At 37.9% G+C, this 18,731-nt stretch overlaps 1 protein-coding gene across 5 annotated transcripts in view; it reads left to right on the top strand.

The window, feature by feature from the left end:
• Positions 1 to 18,731, top strand: part of POT1 (protection of telomeres 1) — a 133,429-nt gene that overhangs the window by 20,439 nt on the left and 94,259 nt on the right. For 4 of the 5 annotated variants that reach the window (XM_064289756.1, XM_064289757.1, XM_064289755.1 and 1 more), the window contains 2 exons: positions 16,266 to 16,379; positions 17,384 to 17,431. In XM_064289756.1, the coding sequence (XP_064145826.1) occupies positions 16,266 to 16,379; positions 17,384 to 17,431 (162 nt within the window). Of the gene's footprint in view, positions 1 to 13,551; positions 13,614 to 16,265; positions 16,380 to 17,383; positions 17,432 to 18,731 lie in introns of all 5 variants that reach the window. The other variant, XM_003407245.4, reaches the window with a different exon arrangement.

The following is an 18,731-nucleotide window of genomic DNA, read 5'->3' on the forward strand; positions in this document are numbered from 1 at the left end:
TAACTGTTTGCACCTCACAGGGATTCCTGTCAGCATACAGGCTATCCACATACAGGCTAGCTTATTTTATCTGTTTTCATCATTTATTTGCTTTACTGCCACATATTATTTTGAATAAAATTCCAGGAATTACATGGCTTAAAACATAAAAATTTTAGTATATAAAAGAGAAAGATACCTAAAATTATTCATTTATGTGTACCTTAGTTTTACTCAAGTAACGCACACCTTCTGCTTTTGTGTGCCAGCCGTGCTTGCCCCCCGCAAGGTATTTTTGTAAGTGTGCCATGCTGATTCTTTTTTTACAGCAACATGTGGAAGAGGACTGGCATGGCATTGCTTACAAGGGTACATCCTGGGGAAGAGGGCACAGCCGGCAAACAAACACAGAAAGCACCCGTTATTTGTGTAAATATATGGTACACATAAATGTATAATTTTCGGAATCTTTTATTTTATATTCAGGAGCTTCTCCTGAATGTATAAAGACCAAAACTAAAGCATTGGTGGACTTCCCATGGAATTGATTAGCTGTGCTTGTGTGCATGGGGTGGGGTACTCTGCAGTACTGGAGGCAACACTTAGCAGATAACCAAAACCAAACCAAACCCAGTGCCGTTGAGTCGATTCCGACTCATAGCGACCTGATAGGACAGAGTAGAACTGCCCCATAGAGTTTCTAAGGAGCGCCTGGTGGATTCAAACTGCCGACCCTTTGGTTAGCAGCCGTAGCACTTAACCACTATGCCACCAGGGTTTCCACTTAGCAGATATGTCTGTAAAAACATGTTCACTAAGTCCTAAGTTTGAATTTTTGTTAAATGCAAAACATTATTTGTTCTCACTTTTTTCTACATTAAGTCAAATCTGAGTAAAAACAGCTGTTCTTGGGTATTAAGTGTTCCTATAATTTGCTGATCTATAGCATGTGTGTCAGATGTTCATTTGACACTCTGAAATGTGTTATGTAGGAAAGTGAACTTTCCTTCCTACTTTATGTAGGAAGAGCGTTACAAGCATATTCTGAAATATTTTCTTGCCCTTTAAAATACTTATTTTTTAAAGCATTTAATTCTGTATCTTAATTTAGAGAAACATTATGGCAGATTGCTGACGTAGCAAGAAATAGAAGTTATGCTGAAATGTTTGCCTAAAACTTAAGTCACAAAATCCTCTTTTGTTGGTATTTTGTAATAAGCAAATAAGCACATAAACACCAAGATTGTACAGAAATTTATTATAATATTTTTACCTTCCTGATTTCCTCAGATCAGAATATTTATAGTTCGTAACTTCTTTTAATAAGGCAAGCTTGAACATCATCTTTCAGTCCTTTAAAAATTTTTTCTCTCAATTTATCAGCTGATAAGTATAGTATAGCATAGTATCTAGTAGTAGATAAGTACAACCAGAATGTTTCTGAGAAGCGAGGGTAATGAGACTTCAGCTCTCTTACTTTGGGCATGTCAACAGGAAAGACCAGTTTCTAGAAAAGGACATCATGTTTGGTAAAGTAGAGGGTCAGTGTAAAGGAGAGACACCCGCAGTGAGATGGGTGGACTCAGTAGCCGTGATAATGGACTCAGATATACCAACAGTCATGTAGATGGCCCAGGAGCAGGCAGAATTCCTTCTGTTATACCTAAGGTTGCCGTGAGTCAGAACCCATTCTACGGCAACAACATTTGATGAGTGGATTTGTGCCATTTGTCCTGTTAGATGAATTACTTAATAATTATAATAGTGCTAGGAGTGAGGAATGTGCTCAGGACTAATCTTCAACCAGTGAGCACAGGTATTTGGCTGTACTGGTCGTAAAATATTAAAGTAATTCTATAGAGAATGGTGAATAACTGCCGTTTGGAGTTTCCCAAGCATTCCTTACCATTTCAGCCCCTGGGACCCCTGACCTGAACAGGCAGTGCTTTATTCCTGCCCCCATCCCTGCTTGCCCCATGTGTGGGAGAGACTGTGCCTCTGATGGTAGTCCTGCCACTCTGGTGGATACTTAGCGTTGCCCTTCTGGCCTTCTGAGGCTGTGGCCACCACCTGGCTTTGTAGGAACTAGGGCCTCTATGGCATCCCCTACTAGCCTTTTGTATTGTAAATATTATCTCTCTGTGTCTCTGTTTCCCAGAGGGGAATGTAAGAGTATCAGTGTGTATTCATTCAGTCACTCACACATTTTTTCAGCAAATACTTATCGAACACCTGTTATGGGCCAAGGCCTGTTCCTGGGCACTGGTGATTTGAACAGACAAATTTTCATTCTTATGCAGCTTACTTTTTGGTTGTGAAAGACAATAAGCAGATAAGTAAATCAGTGTATAATTGTTCAAGTGACAAACATTGGTATGGAGAAAATAAATCAGTAGAAGAGAGATAAGGTGTGAGGATGAGAAAGGAAGGGAAGATATGTTTTTATCTTATGGTAAAAGAAAGACTCTGATAAGGTGACATTTGAAAAGTGACTTTAGGAAGTGATGAAGTGATACTTTTAGACATTTGGAGTCAAAGTACCAGTAATCAGCACGCGCAAAGGCTCTGAAGTATGAGCACACATTCCAGGCATAGCAAGGGGACCAGAGTGCATGAATTGTGGGGGAAAGTAGATGAGATGCCATTGGAGGCGATGGTGAGTGTGGTGAGCGATCATGGAGGTAGGACATTATGACATTCTGGATTCCATGAGTTGGAACAGCAATAGAAAGTATAGGCACTGGCATGACCTGTTTGTTTGTTTGTTTGTTTTTGCATATAGGCACATGCTTGTACATTCACTACCTGATGGAGAGTCAAGAACGCAGATTTATAGCCTTTTAATATTACATGTAATCAGCTACGAAGTACTTACCAGATTGTTTCTTAGATTTTAAAATTCTGGTGTTTGGGTTTATGACAGTTTCGAGTTGCCCTGCTTACCTCAAGGAGATGCTACTAGACGTGACACACAAATCTGAGGTTGTGTGAAATTATAGATGACAAGCTGAAGGTCAAATTGCTGTTTAATGATAGAGTTAGCCTTCCTAGGCGTTTTCTATCAGCAGCTCTATTTAAGTGTTTAGTGCTTAGTCTTGTAGGGTAAAAACATTCATAAAGTTTAGAAAAGCGAGAGAAAGTTTTGTTTGGCATATATTCAAAAAAACAGGAGTGGGAAGTCAGACAAGCGTGCTGCCAGAGCCATGTCCACCTGCATCCAAGGAAACTGCAGAATAGATGAAAGTGGGAAAGTGGACGAGCATGCTGCTGGAGCCATGTCTGCCCATTCCAAGTGGACGAGCGTGCTGCTGGAGCCATGTCTGCCCATTCCAAATGGACGAGCATGCTGCTGGAGCCATGTCTGCCCATTCCAAGTGGACGAGCATGCTGCTGGAGCCGTGTCTGCCCATTCCAAGTGGACGAGCATGCTGCTGGAGCCGTGTCTGCCCATTCCAAGTGGACGAGCATGCTGCTGGAGCCGTGTCTGCCCATTCCAAATGGACGAGCATGCTGCTGGAGCCGTGTCTGCCCATTCCAAATGGACGAGCATGCTGCTGGAGCCGTGTCTGCCCATTCCAAATGGACGAGCATGCTGCTGGAGCCATGTCTGCCCATTCCAAGTGGACGAGCATGCTGCTGGAGCCGTGTCTGCCCATTCCAAATGGACGAGCATGCTGCTGGAGCCATGTCTGCCCATTCCAAATGGACGAGCATGCTGCTGGAGCCATGTCTGCCCATTCCAAATGGACGAGCGTGCTGCTGGAGCCGTGTCTGCCCATTCCAAGTGGACGAGCGTGCTGCTGGAGCCATGTCTGCCCATTCCAAATGGACGAGCGTGCTGCTGGAGCCATGTCTGCCCATTCCAAATGGACGAGCATGCTGCTGGAGCCATGTCTGCCCATTCCAAATGGACGAGCGTGCTGCTGGAGCCGTGTCTGCCCATTCCAAATGGACGAGCGTGCTGCTGGAGCCGTGTCTGCCCATTCCAAGTGGACGAGCGTGCTGCTGGAGCCGTGTCTGCCCATTCCAAGTGGACGAGCGTGCTGCTGGAGCCGTGTCTGCCCATTCCAAATGGACGAGCGTGCTGCTGGAGCCATGTCTGCCCATTCCAAATGGACGAGCATGCTGATGGAGCCATGTCTGCCCATTCCAAATGGGAAGAACCATTGAAAGCTTCACCTTTTCACAGATTCGCAAGAAACTGTGATCCTACATTTTGAATTATCTTTCTTAATAATCCTTGGTACAGGTTTCAGTAATGACAGTCAGGAGAGTCCTCATTGGTCCAACAAATCTTCTATTCACTAAGTGCTAATAAAAAAGATAAGAATGGATTGGTTTATGTCAAAGATTCCCTAAAAGATATTTTCCAAGATTTTCCCAGCTATTGTTTTTATACTTCAGGGCCCAGTTGATGTGTACTTGTGAATCCCTTGTGGGTCCAGCTCCAGCTGGGTCACATTTTAGGACAGGGAATAATGGCTCCAATATTATATCCTAAATCATTAGTTACATGGGACTATACTTGTCATACAAGAGCCAGTCATGGGTCTTTACCTTACCAACAGATATGACCTTGAGCAAAACCTTAAACTCCTTTCAGCTTTTTGTTGCTGTTGTTGTCGTTGTTTAACTTTTAAAATGGGAATAATAATACCTGCCTTTCAGGATTATTGTCAGGATTAGAAATAACACGTGGAGATATCCTACCACTGGCATGTACATGGCAACTATTATTATCATTACAGTTGTTGTTGATATTGTTATTAATTCCAGCCCTGATGAGGAAGAGTAGGGTGGAGAAAGGATATCTGGACTTGAACTCAGGAGTCTGGCTTCTAATGCCTGATCTTCCTCCAGTTAATTATTGAACCTTGAGTAACTATTGAATCTCTCCAGATAATGAATTTAATTAAATGTAACGTGAGGGTGTTGGATTAGCTGAGAATTCTGTATGGTCCTGGCATGCTGTATTTTCAGAAATTGTGATGATTTACAGGTAATTCAGTGGACTTGATTTTTGCAAAACCTGAGTCTAGAATAAAGATCAACTTCAAGGAAACTGCCAGAACATTTACTTTTTTTTTCTTGGACAACAATTTTATGGGTACAGTGCTAACCCCAAGTTTACGTTTTGCTGAAGTTTCTGTCCAGCGGTGGTAGATGGTTAATTTTTTTCTGTTTTATATTTTGAGCAAAGAAAAAAAGTTGTTATTAAAATTAGTGGCATATCTTAAAAGCATACACTTTACAATTGAGGAAGCAGGGCTGTTGCCATGTGATTCATGTTGTGAAGTTCATTGGACAGCTCATCCAGCCATTTCTTAAAGAATGATGACTAGGGTGATTTAGATAGAATTTCTCAGTTTTGGTTGATACTAATTTTTAATCTAATTGGTATGGCACAGGGAAGTTTTAGATCAAATATACTGAAAAAGAAGTGTTCTCTGAGCCTTATCAAGGAAGGGGACTAGGAAATAAAATAGAAAAATGTATATATACACACAAAATCATAGCTGCTTGAGACCATTGAGGAGCTGTAAACAAGTCCCTGGAGTCTTGGTGTCACAGTGGTTAAGAGCTCAGCTGTTAACCAAAAGGTTGCCAGTTTGAACCCACCAGCCACTCCTTGGAAACCCTATGGGACAGTTCTACTCCGTACTATAGGGCTGCTATCAGTCGGAATCCACTTGACGGCAACAGGTTTGAATCAAGTCCCTATACCTGTTGCCATCTGGGCGATTCCAACTCATAGCAACCTTGTAGGACAGAATAGAACTGATCCATAGGGTTTTCAAGGCTATAAATCTTTACGGAAGCAGACTGCCACATCTTTCTCCCGAGGAGCAGCTGATGGGTTTGAACTGCCGACCCTTCAGTTAGCAGCTGAGCACTTAAGCACTGCACCACCAGGGCTCCTACAAGACCCTATGTTGACTATTAGGATGAGGCACTTGTTAGTGGGTGGCTCCAGTAAGGCCTGTTATCAATACTGTTATTATTGTTCCTATTATTATTCTTGCCTTGAAGGCATGACTTTTTTCCAGCATAGTGACTAATAATGATGATGACAGCTCCGAATCATGAGTTTGGTGTTTCAGAGGACCTGAAATGATGTCATTTGTTTTAGGAAGATGTTCTTCAGAAATGATGAGATTGAGGGGGAGAGAGAGTATGAATGAAAGTGAGAATATAAATTTAGGTATTTAACAGAGGAAGATTTACTCATTTAGGAAGATAATTTCCATGTCTTTTTTCCTTTGAACTAGGAAACATATTAATCACAGGACTTTGTTGGGCTAAGAGAAAATTTAAAAAATATGTAATGTCTAGCTTCCATGTGAATACTAAGGTGTAACACATACTTTCTCTGACTCCTTGTCACTCCAAAAAAAACCAAGCAAAGCTGTTGATGGCCTCTCAATTCTTCAGGCTGCTAGATAGGAATACGCTTTGCCTTTTTTTTTGCCACAACACTGTGAATTAGTAAAGATTTAGTTTTCATGGGTTATGAGAAAACATGAAATAGACATAAAATGTAGTTTTTCATGTCCCTATTTCAGTGAAACTCTTCCCTTTATGTAAAGAAGCATTCTTTGAACTTTTTTAGAGCGAAGGATTCTCTTAACTTTAGAGATTTCCAGGCCTGGTTCTGGAAATTACAGTCTACTTCCTTTTAACTTCCTGAGATCACTAGAGTAGCCTTTTATTTCTTCTCTCCTGATAATGATTTAATTAACAAGACATTGAAGTGCTTGCTTCTGATTACTTCAGGGGAGAAAAGACCATTTTAATGAATGATCAGGAAGAAACTGTAGCACCCCGTTTGCAGATTCACGTAACTGTATAACTAAGTGTAGCTAACTTTTGTGAAAGGACCAGCAGTTTGTAGGTGAGGATGAGTATCCTAGGGTGTAGGGTTCTCCTGATGAACCCCCAGCAGTGTATAGATGGGCATCAGAGGTTTTTGAATTCACTAAGAGTATATGTAAACTATATATATATATATATTTAATATTTTTCTCTTAAGGGATTATCTATAACTTTGTCTCATTCTTACAGAGATCCATGAAGAGCCGCTTTTTAAGGGCAGAACATCATATGATTTTATAATGGTATATTCTCAAGTTAATATTGACCTCTGAGAGTAATTAGTTCTGGGTCCCTGTTATGCATAAGTAATTATTTGATGTTAGAAATTGGTACCATCTAAAACTTGCATTATTTTTAGAAAAATTTTATGTTCATGAAAGTTAAATGCTAATATAAATCCAATGTTGTCATCTTATTCTTTAAAGAATTTTTTAAAACAACGCAGAAGAATATCTTTGGGAGAAAATCATGTAGGTAGAGGAGGTGTGAGACAGGTGTTTGTGTTATACGGTGAAACCCGTGAGAGCCAGAACTAGACAGGACTACCTCGTTCTTCTGGGTCTCTTGAGTTTTCTGTCTGTGGTAGGGTGCACTCTTACCACTTTTCTGTGGCTCTCTTATTAGTGGAAAATATTTGAATTTTCCTTCCCTGACATTTCTGCCTTACACAGGTTCTGGCTGTAACAGATTTTACTGTATTTGTATGTATTCCAGTTTACCTTACAGTCCTTCCTCCTCACCGCTCCTGGGGTGTGGGTGTCTGTGACTAGTACGTATTAGGTGCCAGTGAGTCGCTTCCAACTCATAGCAACCCTATACACAACAGAATGAAACATTGCCCGATCCTGCGCCATCCTCACAATCGTCGTTACACTTGAGCCCATTGTTGCAGCCACTGTGTCACTCCATCTCTCACTGAGGGTCTTCCACTTTGTCGTTGTCCCTCTACTTTACCAAGCGTGATGTCCTTCTCCAGGCAGCGGTCCCTCCTGATAATGTGTCCAAAGTATATGAGATGAGGTCTCGCCATCCTTTCATATAAGGGGCATTCTGGCTGGACTTCTTCCAAGACAAATTTATTTGTTATTCTGGCAGTCCACAGTATATTCAATATTCTTCACCAACACTGTGATTCAAAGGCGTCAATTCTTCTTTGGTCTTCCTTATTCATTATCCAGCTTTTGCATGCATATGAGGCTATTGAAAATGCCACAGCATGGGTCAGGCATTTAAGATCCCTGCTGCTAACTGAAAGGTCGGCAGTTTGAATCCACCAGCTGCTCCTTAAAAAGCCTGTGGGGCAGTTCTACCCTGTCTTATAGGGTTGCTGTGCGTCGGAATCGACTCAGTGGCAACAGGTTTGGTTTTTTGTTTTGGTTCAGGTGCACCTTAGACCTCAAAGTGACAACTTTGCTTTTTAGCACTTGAAAGAGGTCTTTTGCAGCAGATTTGCCCAATGCAGTACGTTGTCTGATTTCTTGATTGTTGCTTCCATGGGCATTGATTGTGCATCCAAGTAAAATGAAATCCTTGACAACGTCAATCTTTTCTCCATTTTTCATGCTGTTGCTTAGTGGTCCACTTGTGAAGATTTTTGTTTTCTTTATGTTGAGGTGTAATCTGTACTGAAGGCTGTGGTCATGATCTTCATTATTCATTAGTAAGTGCTTTGAGTCCTCTTCACTTTCAGCAAACAAGGCTGTGTCATCTGCACACACGCATGGTGATTTGTAACTTTTAAGGAATTTTCTTCAGTAGGATGTTTGGATGTTTTGAAGTAGAAAGATGTAAAGAGATGCAGATTCCAATTTCTAGCATGTTAAGAAGATTAAAGAAATTACTTCCCTGTTCCTTTTCTTATTCTTTGTTTATTTTACGTAGTTCAAGAGCCATTGATAAATGCATGCTTAAAAGGCTATTAGGTTTTGCTTAAAAAAATAAATGGTAGAAAACATGGCTTCTGTATTAGACATTTATTATAACCAGCTTTTAATTTATATTACATACGTAAGGCATTTCACAGATTGCAGAGTATTCCTCTGTATGGTTAGCATTTGAGTCCTTACCTAGTCTCTGTGGTGATGGTTATTAGTGCTGCCATTATGAAGATAATCACTCTAAGGCTAAGGTTTGTTAAAGGACTTGTAGTAAATGGAAGACAGTCTTCTCAAAGACCATTTTTTTCGTACCCTGTGGAGGTATTATGAACTTGAACTAGGTCTTGCAAATATTTTGTTTTAAAGATGTGGTTTTCTTGTTGTATTGTCATGGTTGAAAAAAATTTGAAGCAGAATGGAAGGATATAACATGAAAAGCAAAGCCACCTCTCTGAACCTTCTCCCATTTCCCAGTCTCGTTTGATAAAACCACTGCTATGCCTTTTTTTTTTTTTAATGTATATTCTTCCAGCTTTTATGAGTGTGTATATATGTGTGTGTGAGTTTATGTAGGAAACCCTGGTGGCATAGTGGTTAAGTGCTACGGCTGTTAACCAAGAGGTCGGCAGTTCGAATCTGCCAGGTGCTCCTCGGAAACTCTATAGGGAGGGCAGTTCTACTCTGTCCTATAGAGTAGATGTAAGTCGGAATCGACTCGACGGCAGTAGGTTTTTGGTTTTGGAGTTTATGTATATGTGAATAGAGTGTGTGTGTGTGTGTGCGCGCGCGCATGTGCGTGCACATGTATAGGAGCCCTGGTGCCTGCTAACCAAAAGGTAAGCAGTTCAAATCTACCAGCCACTCCTTGGAAATCCTCTGAGGGGGTTTCACCCAGATGACTTCATACTATCTATAATGTTTTGTAAGTTGCTTTATTTTCACTTAATATATCTTGGACATCTTAGTGAAAGGGTTTAAAAGTAAATACATAATTTTGAATATTAGGAATTTATTTACTTATATTTTAAATACATTTTGATCTTCATCCTTAAGATTCTTATATTTATTAAATACTTGAGAAACAGTATAAAAGGTTTGTAAGAATGATTTAGCAAGACGTGTATAGTACATGTATAAAACATGTACAGTATGTTAGGTATTAGAGTTTTACCTGACATATGAAAGACACTTTCTGCTGTTGTAATGAATTTTCAATGGGTATTCATTGAAACATAATAGAACTCTACCCGCTAATTAGTTTATTACTTGTCAGATCATAGAGGATGTTAATAATGGTAGGCAGCATTTCTCACTGAGGCCACAGTTTAAATTCTTTTTGGGTTTATAATCCACTAATGTTGATCATTTGAGAATCTAATTCGGCTATTTATTTTAGAATTTATAGCATCAAGGTTAAAGATTGTTGTAACTCAAAGGTGTAGCATTATTACATGAGTTGTTCCAATTAGATTGCTGTAATATAATTACCACACATCCCACTTCTTGGTCACTTGCTTGTTCCCTTAAGTTTAGCTGTGTATTTGAATATAACAAAGATCCCACAATACTAAAATGAGTTTTAACAACATTTAAATCCTTACTTTGCTAGACTAATGATATGTTTTATAGGAAAACATGTGCTCCAATTGAACCTACCTCCATAGGAGGAATTTTTGGAGTTTTAGCTTTCATTTTAGGTAAATTTAACATTTAATGTGTAGATATAAAATATGAGGAAAGATTTTTCCAAAGTCTTTTGAAAGTTTTATAAAACTATTTGTCACAAAACTGTCAGAATTACGGACATTTATTAATATATATTTTTTGCACCTCATAGAGATTAGTCCTGAAAAAGAAGGTAGAATAGAGCCTGGCTTGAAAGTCAGAAGACCTGGAGTCTCGTTTTGGTCATAAGTAATGAGCTGTGTGTGACCTTAGACCATTCATTTAACTTCTCTGATCCTTGTTTTCTTATCTGAAAAATAGTTATTTGATTACATGATTTCTATGGTACTTTTCAGTTCTTAAATGCTAAGCTTCTATGAAGTAAGTTTTGTAGTAGTTTTTTTTATTTAAGATTTGACAAAGGTATGTCATATATATATATATATATATATATATGAGTATTCACGTACGAAACTTACTCACTTACTTGTCCAAATACTTGTCGAGTATTTTCTGTGTCCTGCTATGTCAAGTTTTGCAAATATGGTAATGGATAAGACAGTCATGAGCCTTGTCCTCATGGAGCACAGTGTCCAGTGGAGAAGAGTAGATTAAATAACTATTATATAATCAATTATTTTATCCAGATAACGATATGTTACAAAGAAGATAAGAGTTTCTGGTGGTGCAGTGATTGAGTGCTTGCCTGTTAACCAAAAGGTCAGAGGTTCGAACCCACCAGTGTTCTGCAGGAGAAAAGATCTGGTGATCTGCTCCCATAAAATTGACAGCGTAGGAAACCCTCTAGGGTATTTCTACCCCATCCTACAGGGTTGCTGTGGGTTGGAATCTACTCAGTGGCACACAATAGCAAAACAAACCCTTTCATGGGTGAATAATTTTCTTTTTTGGAATTTTTTTGGTGATGCCATGTTTTTTCACTGATGGAACGAATGCTGAATCATTGTGTGTTGGTAGTTTTTTAGTATTTGAAAAAATTGGGTGCCAGTTCCAAGTGGGCCATATTGGTCCTATATTCCATGAAGTACATCACAAATGCGGCATATATCGGTCCCATGACCCGTGGGAAGTGTATCACAAACTATTTTCAGGGAGGTGAGCATTTTGTAAAAAATGTCAGGGAGGCGAGCACTTTATAAAAATGTCATTAGGGAGGTGAGTAATGCAAGCTGGCCATACTGGTTCCGTGTCCCATGAAGCATATCATACACACTATACAAATGGGTCCTGTGGTCCAGGAAGTGCATCATAAACTATTTTCACCCCCAAAATAACTCATTTATTCGAATATTTCCAAATGCCAATAACCGTATCTTCCCAATAGCGCAAAGGAAATAAAACACGTGCTTGCAAGCCTCACTTCCGTGTACAGAAGCCAAAAGACACAAAAGTTTGACACAGTCACTCCTCCAGGAAGTATCCTTTAGTATGAATGGCTCTCAATACTCAAACGTGGCACAAACCAGCTTCCTTGTTTTTTAGGCAGTTGCACGAGAATCCACCAGGATGCCAGAACATACTGAAGTGGGTCAAATGCCTGCCAATAAACCACCAGGGTTGGAAAATGTAGCTGGAACACGTGTGTGCCATCGCTTGTTAAAGGGCTAAGAAAATGGAATAGCAGAAGAATAAGCACGGGGTGCTGGGGAAGTAGATCGGTAAGAGAGAACAGAATATGCAAAGGCCCCGAGTGAGGAAGAATCCTAGTGTTTGAGGAGTTAAGAGAAGGCAGAATACCAGGGAAAGTCACACATTATGTGGCTAGTGAGGTGGGTAGGCATTGGATCATGTAGTGACTTGTGGGTCATTTAAGGATTTTAGTTTTTATGTTAACATTTCTCAAATATATTTATGTCCATGATTTCATATGATTCAGCTGGTGTAGGGAACCCAAGAAATACATTTTTTTATGTTAGAGAAACATTTTCTGTCAGTCATTAGGCTGTCATTGATACCAGGCCACTGGTTTTACCCTGTGCCCTTTCACTTTTTAAGAATGTTTTCAAATATGATAACCTAACAAGATTTGTGAAGTCAGTAAACTTGAGACCATCGAGTCGATTCCAACTCATAGCGTCCAAATGGGACAGTACAGAACTGCCCCGTCGGGGTTCCAAGGAGTGGCTGGTAGATTTGAACGGCCGGCGTTTTGGTTAGCAGTCAGACACTTAAACACTGTGCCACCAGGGCTCTGTAAAGTTAGTACACTAGAAATTATTTAAGACTTGTTAAAATCAGGTAAGTATTTTTTTGGGGAGAGGGGTTGGTAATCAATTGTTTCATATTTTCTGTATCTTTCTGGTCTTTTAGTTCACTGATTTGAGAATTTTCAGTATATTATCTATGAAAAATTAGCACATTAACATACTAGGCTTGTGGTTTATATTTTTGTTATTCAATATTGATTTGCTTATTTCATCAGTGATTTCTTCATTATGAAATATTAGCATGTAAAAATCACATTTGTTAATATACATTATGTCTGATTTACTTTTGTCTTCTAAGATAATTGATTTTCTAAAAACACGTTCTTATGTTAAAAAGACCTGTTTTGATTTCATTTGTTTTCCAAGAGACTGGGTTACAGTAGAAATATTCCTATCGACTAAACAGGACAATTGCCCACTGTTAGTAAGGCAATATGCCACTGTGGTACAGACATGAAAGGGAAATGACCCATTTGCTGATAACTGAGTGTTCTAAGTTACTTTAAAGATTTCAGTTATAGCAAGTGTGTTTTTACATTTGAACACTCATGCATATGCGCTGATAAAGCCTTATCACTTTTGGTAGTATAGTATTCTTCCCAGGCTGGTCCTCTAGTACTTCTTTCAGCAAATTGAGATAAACACCTACTCTGGTATGTCCGAGAATCTCCTCTTAGCACTGAACGTTGTAATTAGTATGCTCTTCACAGAAGCTTAGAACATTGTATATTAAATCTCATTTTCAACTCTATTAGTGTTTATGCAAACTTATGCTACCTGTTATATCTTTGTTGTCCTCCATGTATTTGAATTAATTTAAATGTCGTTATGATTTATAAGTTCATGGGAAATTTATCTTAAGAATCATTTTTTTACTCTTTTGTTTAAGTCTGTATTTCAGTTTTTGTCATTATTAATTGATTTCACAGATATTTGTGGAGCACTGACTCTACACAAAAGCCTCTGCCCATCACTTTTACAGGATATACAGGTGAATAAGACATTATTCTTAGTCCCAAGGAGCTTAGAGTATATGGTAAGAGCATTAAGGCAGGTTCATAAATAAGTAACACACAGTGTGAAAAATGATGAAATGCTGTAAAAGGGAGTTGAGAGGAAGGAGAAGTTATTTTGTTGTAGAATGGGAATAGTCTAGGACAGACCTCACTAGGAAGTAGCATTTAAAGGCCAGACTTTGAAACATGGAGAGGGTCAGATGTGGGAAGAATGCTGTTTATTCCTAGTGGGGTATTCAGAATAAGCCAAGGATGCGTATGGAGAAGCACTGGGTATATCGGGAATCTGATTTGTCTAGTATTAAATGAAAGTATATAGAGAGAAAACAAGCAAGACCAGTTGGGGTGAGATCAGGGAGGGCCTTCAATGCAATTTATTTGTGTGTATTTTTTTTTTCGTTATTCGAGCATAAATCTGCGTTTATTAATATAATAAATGAAACACGATTTTTCTTCAGCAAATTATTTTTGATTATTATTTCCGTATTGTTGAATGTCTGCTAGAGGAAAGGTTGTAACCTTTAACTGAATCATGTGTCACTGATATTAAAATAGGTTTTTGGACTTTACTTTTCCTGCGAATGTTGATGTCTAGCTTTTAATCATTTATTTTCTTTCTATGAATGTTTCTTAGCCTGTTCAGTCTATTGCATAGTTTTCGAATACAAAGTAGTTTAATTATTGCATTATCTCTTCTTAAGTATAAAAAAAATACCAAAACCATTGCCATCAAGTTGATTCCGACTCATAGTGACCCGATAGAACAGGGTAGAACTGCCCCGTAGGGTTCCCAAGGAGCACCTGGTGGATTTGAACTGCCGACATTTGGTTAGCAGCTATAGCTCTTAACCACTGCACCACCAGGGTTTCCTTCTTAAGTATCAGTAACTTAAAATGTTGGCTGTTTTAATCCTTAAATCAAATTAGACATTCCAATTTATATGTGTCTTTAGCAGTATAAAAATACAGACCATTAGTTGTTTCCTTTGCTCCTTCATGTATTTTATTTAGTGTGTTGGTAAATAAAGTTTCAGTGTCCAGATCTTTTTGAAAGTTTATTCTCTTTATCATAAAAGAAATATAAACAGAATTAAAAAAAATTTTTTTAGACTATCCAGAAGAATAAAAAACACTTATTTGTACCCCTAGCACTTGTACTTAGTGCATTTCTTTCCATATAATATTTATGTTTGGAAACCTTTTTAAGCAGAATAGAGAATAACGTCAGTTAGGTTATTTTTTGTGCTTACTAAGAGAATTTAGAAGTAACAGACCAATGGGTTCCATACTTCTACTTATCCTATATTAGTTTGGTTAAGCAATTTTCGATCTTTGACTGAAATCTTAAGTTTTCTTTTAAATTAGAATGTAGTGATCTGACATAAATTGAAAGAATTGAATGTTTTTTAGTTTTTAAAAGTGATTTATTCCCAGAAGCAATCAAACTGCTTATTTTATTTTTTTAAACTACCTAAAACATGGTAGCAACAACATATGAAATCTTCAATGAGTAGGGAATGTTTCTCCCGTTTAATTGGGAAGAGTTGTGGTTATTTGACATTATCAACATAGTCACGATTATGTTTGTAGACTCACCTGAAGAAAAAAAAAAAGATCCCAGGATTGGGAAGCTAATGTAACAGGTTAAGGCCAGAGAAAATTTAGAAAGGCAACATAAGATTCTTCCTTTGATTCACGTGACAGCTTTTTTATAGAGGGCCTAGTTTATGCCAAGTTCTGTAAATATAAAGCAGAATAAACATGACCCCTGTCTTCAAGATGCTCACAGCCAAGTTAGTGGATCTGAATAGAGAATTCTGGGGATTGACACCAGGCCTTTGCATGTTTAAAGCAAAAAGCAGTAATTTAAAAGACTTCCACTGGGTAGAGAGCAAATTATCATAGAAAGCTGAATTAAAGTCCAGGAATTTTTATATATCTTAAGATTTTGGTATTAAAATTAGAGGAGTGAGATTGTGTGTGTGTGTGTGTGCAGTAGCAAGACAAAACTTTGAGTTTTTATGTTCCTGTACCTGGAAAATCAGACAAAGGGGATGCAACTGAAGAATGAGAGAGACACGAATAAATGGAGAACTGCTTATGACTACTATTGTAAACCTAAGTAAAAAGAAACTGTTCTTATTGATAGATAAATGGAAATTTCTTATATAGCTCGTTCCCTGGGTTTATATGCACATATACTAGTTTTGTTGTAACGTGAAGTTTTTACACTAAGGGCGTGCCTTTCTCAAGGTAGTCTCTACTCTGAGACTTAGTTTCATTTGAATTATATTCTTTGTTGGATCATCTGTTATCTCTTCACTGTTTTTATTTAGGCAAAATTATTTACACAAATTGAGATAACATGATTTACTTAGTGTTTCCCTGGTCTGGGAAATGGTACAAAGAATCTAATCATTAAACTCATCTGTGGCTATTAATATAGAGGTGGTGATAACCTAAATCTTATGTTCAGAAAGCGTTAAATGAGTTTAGGCTACCCCGTTTTCCATTTTTATAGAAATGATTCCTGTTTTTAAATAATGATACAAATAAGGATTTATATGACTTATTCTGAATTATAGATATTTTGGTGTTTGATTAAAAACATTTTTTTGCTTGTGTAGGACACCATTGCAGTGGCGAGATTTGTTGTTATTTCAGCATCTCCATCTGCAACCAGTGATGGTAAAAACTGCTTGTTTTTGAAAGCATTTGAAGGCTTCAAATCCACCGTTTATGTAAGTGTGCAATATATTGTGGTTTTCATGAGCTAAAGTGATGGAATAGAAGTAGGTATTTCTGCAAATCTGCAGATAAGCTACCTCATCTGACAATTATTTTAATTGAATGTTTTCAGTTTAAAAATAGAAATTTTTTCTTAGCTTTATATTTAGAACAATCCCTGATAATAAAGAAAAATCTCTTAAAGATATTTATTAGTGAAATTAAAAAAAAACTGTACATACACAATAGACCTTATCCTATTCTTTATATCATCACCCTCTTTCAACGATCTGCTTGATTCCACCTTAAGTTGTTGTAGTGCCCCTTTCTAGGTAAAACTGATACCCTCTTACTCTGTTCTTCCTTAAGATGATCATCCCCTTACACAACTACAAGCCCCCCCCCCCCCCCAGCACACACACATTTGAACACTACCTCTTCAGTCAGGGCTGCTGGGAGAGTTAGGCCAAGCCACGTGCCTGCAGGACAACATCTAGTTGTTTTTTTTTCTGATATTCACAGATATACTGTATGAGCTAGGGAATAGCCCTATGTTATTAAAATTAATGAACTAGAGTTAAGATTTGCATTAGAGTGACTGTTAACTGCATTTACTTTATTTTTTCTTTCTGAAAAAGTCCAGGATTCTCTGCAAAAAAAAAATGTTAAATATGAACTTTGATTCTCCACTTCTTTTGGACTGTTACAAGTTTATTCTATTTTACATTTGATCCTTAGAATTAAATATTGGTGTACTTCAAATTTAGTCTCTATTAAGTTTCTTTAAAGGACATTTTTATATGCCCTTATAGCTTTAATATTTTTAATATCAGTAGCTTAGAAAATCTTGTTTATGTCACTCTTAATTTTTTTTTTTTTAATTTGTAAGGCATAACCATAAGCCATTTTAGTGAATTTGAATATTATACAAATAAGTGTATAGTTTACCACAACTGAAAACCTGTAATAATGTTGAAGGTTGTTTGTATAAATTAAGCCCTCTTTTTTTTTTCCCCAGGTGTATGTTAAATCCGTAAGAGATTTTTCTGCAGAGTCAATGTCTTTGGTAAGATGATATTCATCTTTAGTATTTAGAATGAATATACACACACGCACACTCTTACATATATATGTGTCTGTGTGTGTGTGTATATATATATTTCATTTATTTTATTGTCTGATTTTGAAATAGTATCAGTGTAATGGGAAAACAATCTCTACTTTTTTGATATCTAATAATGTCACGTTCAAGTTCTGTTTTTACCTAGTAGTTAATATCTGATTATTCTGTTGTCTGCAATATCTGCTGATATTTTACATAAACTACATATTCAAGAAAAGTGAAATGAAAAAAAAGTTTTGTTTTAAACTGCAGGCAACTTAATTTTTAAATTTTTCATCAGTGTTTATTTAAATGGATTTTTACCTGTTGAACTGTGATTTGACAAATTATGTAATTTTGAGTAAAGATGTTTATTTATTACATTAGTGATACATTGTGCTTTTTCTTTAAACACTTTTTTTACTGTTTTAAAAGATTTTGTTTCCTCATAGCAGTAGATAGGTTTCCATACTTACATGTGGGCGACTTGTGTTGTCCTCGTTAGGTGCCACGTTGAGTCAGTTCTGACTCGTAGTGACCCTATCTATGCACAACAGAACAAAACACTGCCCAGTCCTTCACCATCCTGCTGTGCTTGAGCCCATTGTTGCACCCACTATCTTGAGGGTCTTCCTCTTTTTCACTGACCCTCTACTTTACCAAGCATGATGTCCTTCTCCAGGGACTGATCTTTCCTGATTACATGTCCAAAGTACGTGAGACGAAGTCTCGTCGTCCTTGCTTAGGAGGAACGTTCCGGTGGTACTTCTCCGAGACAAATTTGTTTGTTCTTTGGCAGTCCATGGTATATTCTATGTTCTTCATCAACACCACATTTCAAAGGTGTCAGTTCTTCTTGCGTCTTCCTTATTCATTGTCCAGCTTTCGCATGCGTATGAGACAGTTGAAAACACCATGGCTTGGGTCAGACACACCATAGTCCTCAAGGTGATATCTTTGCTTTTTAACACTTTAAAGACGTCTCTTGCAGCTGCTTTGCCCAGTGTAGTGCTCGTCTTTTGATTTCTTGATTGCTGCTTCCATGGGTGTTGATTGTGGATCCAAGTAAAATGAAACCCTTGACAACCTCAATCTTTTCTCCATTCATCATGATGATGCTTATTGGTCCAGTTGTGAGGATTTTTGTTTTCTTTATGTTGAGGTGCAATCCATACTGAAGGCTGTGGTCTTTGGTCTTCATCAGTAAGTGTTTCAATTCCTCTTCACTTTCAGCCAGCAAGGTGTGTCATCTGCATAGTGTGGG

This window comes from Loxodonta africana, chromosome 8, assembly GCF_030014295.1.
Source record: "Loxodonta africana isolate mLoxAfr1 chromosome 8, mLoxAfr1.hap2, whole genome shotgun sequence".
Lineage (NCBI taxonomy): Eukaryota > Metazoa > Chordata > Mammalia > Proboscidea > Elephantidae > Loxodonta > Loxodonta africana.